The following is a 6,248-nucleotide window of genomic DNA, read 5'->3' as shown; positions in this document are numbered from 1 at the left end:
ATAGCGTCGCAGGACAGTTTCCCAGAAGGAAATAAGCTTTCTGATGAGAATACGGCTGAATAATTTTGTAGCTGGCACACATTTAAGTGTGTCACAACCTCAAACCTGCTCTTCTCAGAGATCTTTCTGAATTTATTTAAAGGGTATTGGTAAATGGTGAAGTGGTTGACGATATTGTGTGTTTTGGGGGACGTTCTTTCTTTCATTTGACCTCTCACATGATGGATTCAAAAATTGATGTCAAATAAAAAGCGCATGGATTTGTTCTTCATGTCATAGACTCTTACAGGCAATAGAATTAACATGTACATCAAGATAATCTATTTCAAATATCAGACGAATTGTTGTTTGATGAAACAATACAAAGGGCTTTTATGATACGTGTCTTAATGAATCTGTTATGATCTTGTTGCATGTCTGTGTTTCCTGTGAAATAAACCCTCTCCTTGATTGATTTGACTTGTTCCTTTCTTTCTTTTCTTCTCTTTTGTCTCAGATGTATTGTTATTGGCAGCGTTATTAATGGTGAGAAGCTCCGAGCGGCTGATGCATTGGACTTTTACTTTAAGTGCCTCTTTATTTCTCCTATTTTGTCAGCAGTTATTTGCTCCGAAGCTGAAAATAGAGCCGAGGCGATGAGTGAATATTGACCTGAAGCCATGGTAATGTACAGACATTATCATTATGAACAGAACTAATCATTTGTGTTTGGGTTTTTCTAAAAAAAAACACCTCAAACTAGGATCTGTAGGAATAAATTGGTCAAAAGTGACACTAACAACATTTATAATGTTACAAAAGATTCTATTTCAAATAAATGATGTTCTTTAGAACTTTCTATTCATCAAAGAATCCTGAGAAATACAATGTATCATCAGTAATGATGCTGAAAATTCAGCTTTGATCACTGGATATAAATTACAATTTAATATATATTCACATAGAAAACAGATATTTTAAATTGTAATAATATTTCACAATTTTTACTGTATTTTTGATCAAATAAATGCAGCCTTGGTGAGCAGATGACCTCTTTAAATAAAAATGACCCCAAATTTTTGAATGGTAGTGTATATAAAAAAATAATATATATATAATATATATATATATATATATATATATATATATATATATATATATATATATATATATATATATATATATATATATATATATTACATTTTGAAATTCACATTTTTAAAACTAATTTTTAAAACTTTAATTTTTCATTCTCAGCAAAATATTAAAATATTAGCAGGCAATAATATTTCCTTTCAAATCAAAATTGATTGTCAAATTTCATGAACTTACGTTAAATGTCAACTTTATGTAATCATTAACGTAACGCTGTATGAATTATTTGAGGTCAGACTGGATTGTGTGTTTGAGAGAAAGAAACACAAAGAGTTTCACAGTTTTGTGTAAATGGGTTTTATAGTCAACAGCAAATGCTCTCCGTCCAAATAAACCAACAAAATCAAATTACTGCACAAGAAAACAAATCTTTTAAATAATATATTTGGCCAAAAAACAAAACAAATCAACTATTTTCAGCTGTTTTCCTGCACGCACATGCTCACACAACCCAAAAACACTGTTTGGCACAATGAAAAGCCTCTTTAAAAAGCCAAGATTATTCGGAAAACCAGGTCGTATTTTTTTTGACAAATAAATAAAACCACCAGAATTGGCCTAAATGAACCAACTACCACCCAGAGAACTGATCCAGAAACATCTAAACCAAAAACAAACACTCCACACTGCAAAAAATGATGTTCTTCCTCAGTGTTTCTGTCTTGTTTTCCAGCACAAATATCTAAACATTCTTAAATCAAGATACATTTACTGGAGAAGAGAAATGACTGAAGAATGAATGAAATTTATGCTTAAAACAGAAAAAAAATCTTTCAATGGGGTCAGAAAAATAATCTTGTTTTCCCTTTGAATTGTTAATTTTTTTCTTGTTTTAAGCACAAACTCGCTTAAATTTTGATGCATTTATCATTAAACATGTCTTAATATCTTCAGTCATTTCGCTTCTCCACTAAATGAATCTTGATTGAAGAATCTTTAGATATTTGTGCTGGAAAACAAGACAGAAACACTGAGGAAGAAAGAGATTTTTTGCAGTGGATGACAGAGAGCACAACTGGATGTCAAGCGTCTGATTGGCTGCCCCCGTTTCAGTTTTACACCTAACCTGAATTCAGGGTAACCTGGTTGTGTCCACAGCAATGGCAAATCTAGAACATGGCTGGATGTTTAAATTCACTTTAAACATGAAACAATTAATGTTCATTACAAGATATATGGATCCTTTGTGTGCAAATATAAAAATATTACAATTACAATATTAATCAAGTTCATTTGGTCGAGAACTAGTTCACCTGCATGGAAGAAAAGCCAGAAACCAAACTGCACAAAATAGATTCTAGTGTCCAGTGTGTGTGTGTGTGAGAGAGTGTGTGTGTGTGTGAGAGTGTGTGTGTGTGTGAGTGTGTGTGTGTGTGTGTCTGTGAATGTGTGCGAGTGTGAGAGCGTGTTGTGTGAGAGTGTGTGTGTTTGTTTGTTGGTGCGTGTGTGTTTGTGAGTGTATGTGTGTGTGTTTTGTGTGTGTGAGTGTGTCTGTGAAAGAGTGTGTGCGAGTGTGTGTTTGTGTTGTGTGAGAGTGTTCGTCTGTGTGTGTGTGTGTGTAAGTGTGAGTGTGTGTGAGTGTGTTTGTGAGTGAGTGTTGTGTGTCTGTGAATGTGTGCGAGTGTGAGAGCGTGTTGTGTGAGTGTGTGTGCGAGTGTTTGTTTGTGAGTGTGTTTGTGAATTAGTGTGTGTGTGTATCAATGAGAGTGTATGAGTGTTTGTGAGAGTGTGTTGTGTGTGTTTGTGTGTCTGTGAATGTGTGTGAGAGTGTTTGTGAATTTGTGTGTGTGTGAGTGAATGTGTGTTTGTGAATTTGTGTGTGTGAGAGTGAGTGAGTGTGTGTGTTTGTGTTTGTCGGTGTGTTTTGTGTGTGTGTGTGTGTGCGTCTGTGTGAAAGAGTGTGTGTGCGAGTGTGTGTTTATGTGTGAGAGTGTGTTTGTTTGTTGGTGTGTGTGTGTAAGTGTGAGTGTGTGTGAGTGTGTTTGTGTGTGAGTGTTGTGTGTCTGTGAATGTGTGCGAGTGTGAGAGCGTGTTGTGTGAGTGTGTGTGCGAGTGTTTGTTTGTGAGTGTGTTTGTGAATTAGTGTGTGTTTGTGAGTGAGTGAGTGTGTGTGTTTGTGTTTGTCGGTGTGTTTTGTGTGTGTGTGTGTGTGCGTCTGTGTGAAAGAGTGTGTGTGCGAGTGTGTGTTTATGTGTGAGAGTGTGTTTGTTGGTGTGTGTGTGTAAGTGTGAGTGTGTGTGAGTGTGTTTGTGTGTGAGTGTTGTGTGTCTGTGAATGTGTGCGAGTGTGAGAGCGTGTTGTGTGAGTGTGTGTGCGAGTGTTTGTTTGTGAGTGTGTTTGTGAATTAGTGTGTGTTTGTGAGTGAGTGAGTGTGTGTGTTTGTGTTTGTCGGTGTGTTTTGTGTGTGTGTGTGTGTGTGTGTGTGTGCGTCTGTGTGAAAGAGTGTGTGTGCGAGTGTGTGTTTATGTGTGAGAGTGTGTTTGTTTGTTGGTGTGTGTGTGTAAGTGAGTGTGTGTCTGTGAGTTTGTGTGTTTGTGAGTGTATGTGTGTGTGTTTTGTGCGTGCGTGAGTGTGTGTTGTGTTAGTGAGTGTTTGTCAGTGTATGTGTGTGTGTTTTGTGTGTGAGTGTGTTTGTGTTGCGTCTGTGTGAGAGAGTGTGTTTGTTTGTTGGTGTGTGTGAGTGTGTGTGTGTAAGTGAGTGTGTGTCTGAGTTTGTGAGCGTATGTGTGTGTGTTTTGTGTGTGTGAGTGCATCTGTGTGAAAGAGTGTGTGCGAGTGTGTGTTTGTTTGTTGGTGTGTGTGTGTGTAAGTGAGTATATGTCTGTGAGTTTGTGTGTTTGTTTGTGCGTGCGTGAGTGTGTGTGTTTGTGCATGCATGAGTGTGTGTTGTGTTAGTGTTTGTCAGTGAATGTGTGTGTGTTTTGTGTGTGTGTGAGTGCATTTGTGTTGTGTCTGTGTGAGAGTGTGTGTGTTTGTTGGTGTATGTGTGTAAGTGAGTGTATGTGTGTGTGTGAGTGTGTCTGTGAAAGAGTGTGTGCGAGTGTGTGTTTGTATTGTGTGAGAGTGTTCGTCTGTGTGTGTGTGTGTGAGTGTGTGTGTGTGAGTGCGTGTGTGTGTCTGTGAATGTGTGCGAGTGTGAGAGCGTGTGTTGTGTGAGTGTGTGTGCGAGTGTTTGTGAGTGTGTGTCTGTGTGAGTGTGTTGTGTGTTTGTGTGTCTGTGAATGTGTGTGAGAGTGTTTGTGAATTTGTGTGTGTGTGTGAGTGAATGTGTGTTTGTGTGTGTGTGTGAGAGAGTGTTTGTTTTGTGTGAGAGTGTGTGCACGAGTGTGTGTGTATGAGTGTCTGTGTTTGTGAGTGAGTGAGTGTGTGTGTTTGTGTTTGTCGGTGTGTTTTGTGTGTGTGTTCGTCTGTGTGAAAGAGTGTGTGTGCGAGTGTGTGTTTGTGTGTGAGAGTGTGTTTGTTTGTTGGTGTGTGTGTGTAAGTGAGTGAGTGTGTGTCTGTGAGTTTGTGTGTTTGTGAGTGTATGTGTGTGTGTGTGTTTTGTGCGTGCGTGAGTGTGTGTTGTGTTAGTGAGTGTTTGTCAGTGTATGTGTGTGTGAGTGTGTTGTGTCTGTGTGAGAGTGTGTTTGTTGGTGTGTGTGTGTGTGTGTGTAAGTGAGTGTGTGTTTGTGAGTGTATGTGTGTGTGTTTTGTGTGTGTGAGTGTGTGTTTGTGTGAGTGTGTGTTTGTTTGTTGGTGTGTGTGTGTGTAAGTGAGTGTATGTCTGTGAGTTTGTGTGTTTGTTGTTTGTGCGTGCGTGAGTGTGTGTGTGTGTGTGTGAGTGTGTGAGTGTGTGTGTGTGTGTATGTATGCGTGAGTGAGTGTGTGTTGTGTTAGTGAGTGTTTGTCAGTGCATGTGTGTGTGTTTTGTGCGTTTGTGTTGCGTCTGTGTGAGAGTGTGTGTGTTTGTTTGTTGGTGTGTGTGTGTGTAAGTGAGTGTATGTCTGTGAGTTTGTGTGTTTGTTGTTTGTGCGTGCGTGAGTGTGTGTGTGTGTGTGTATGTATGTATGCGTGAGTGAGTGTGTGTTGTGTTAGTGAGTGTTTGTCAGTGCATGTGTGTGTGTTTTGTGAGTGCGTTTGTGTTGCGTCTGTGTGAGAGTGTGTGTGTTTGTTTGTTGGTGTGTGTGTGTAAGTGAGTGTATGTGTGTGTGTTTTGTGTGTGTGAGTGCGTCTGTGAAAGAGTGTGTACAAGTGTGTGTTAGTGTTGTGTGTGTGTGTGTGTGAGTGAGTGTGATTGTGTTTATGTTGTGTCTGTGTGAGAGAGTGTATGTGTGTGTGTGAGAGTGAGTGTGTGTTTGAGTGTGTGTGTGTGTGTTAATAAGTGTAATGCCATGCAGACTGATTTCAGAAGCTACAGTCGAACGTTTGAGTAAAAATTCAGCGAGATTAAAAACACTTGAAAGTTCAAATACATAAAAATGTTTCCACAGACATTCATCAGTAACTGGAGTTTGTCAGAAGCGTTGCATAATCAGAAGGTTCAGTTCCTGCTGGAGTTCAGATCCTCGTTCATCATGTTCTCTGTGAGGTCAGGATGAACGCTCCGCTCTCGTCTCGCTCTCGGCTCTGGAAGGTCGAATGCGCTCGTTCCAAATCCAGAACCACGTCCAGCAGACGGGCGGCCACGGCCCGAGCGCGCTCAGATCGGCCCTGCGCTGACACTGACACACACAGGAAATGATTTAACATTTACACTGCGTTTGTTTGGCCCTCAGAGTGTGTGTGTGTGTGTGTGTGTGTGTGTGTGTGTCTGACCTGATGAAGGCTGACTGGCTTTCAGCGGCGTCTCTTCCTGTTCAGCCGTCTCCATTTCCTGTGTCTCCAGGTACTGCTTCCTGTGTCCCGAACATCAGCAGAATCAACAGAGCACAATGATTTACCATGGTAACTATACAATACTAAAAGTTACTGCAGTTATTAATTAATATGGGATCTTTTTTGATGATTATGGTGATTGAATTCATATTAATTACTGTAACAAGCTCCAAAACATGTCAAAATCATATTTAATAAAGTATAAATAACAAAAATAAAATAAAATTATATATTGCACAGTAAAAATGAAACCTAATTTA

The 6,248-nt window shown here is 39.3% G+C and overlaps 1 protein-coding gene across 1 annotated transcript in view; it reads right to left on the bottom strand.

The window, feature by feature from the left end:
- Positions 1-5,372: 5,372 nt before the first annotated feature.
- The window catches only part of LOC125279894 (rasGAP-activating-like protein 1), a 31,731-nt gene continuing 30,855 nt past the window's right edge, over positions 5,373-6,248 (bottom strand). The window contains exons 20-21 of the mRNA XM_048210017.1: positions 5,929-6,008; positions 5,373-5,834 (exon numbers count right to left, since the gene is read on the bottom strand). Of these exons, the coding sequence (XP_048065974.1) occupies positions 5,686-5,834; positions 5,929-6,008 (229 nt within the window). The 3' untranslated portion in view covers positions 5,373-5,685. The remainder of the gene's footprint in view (positions 5,835-5,928; positions 6,009-6,248) is intronic.

The sequence above is a fragment of the Megalobrama amblycephala genome, linkage group LG12 (genome assembly GCF_018812025.1).
Source record: "Megalobrama amblycephala isolate DHTTF-2021 linkage group LG12, ASM1881202v1, whole genome shotgun sequence".
Lineage (NCBI taxonomy): Eukaryota > Metazoa > Chordata > Actinopteri > Cypriniformes > Xenocyprididae > Megalobrama > Megalobrama amblycephala.
This window is presented reverse-complemented; position numbering and strand designations above follow the sequence as displayed.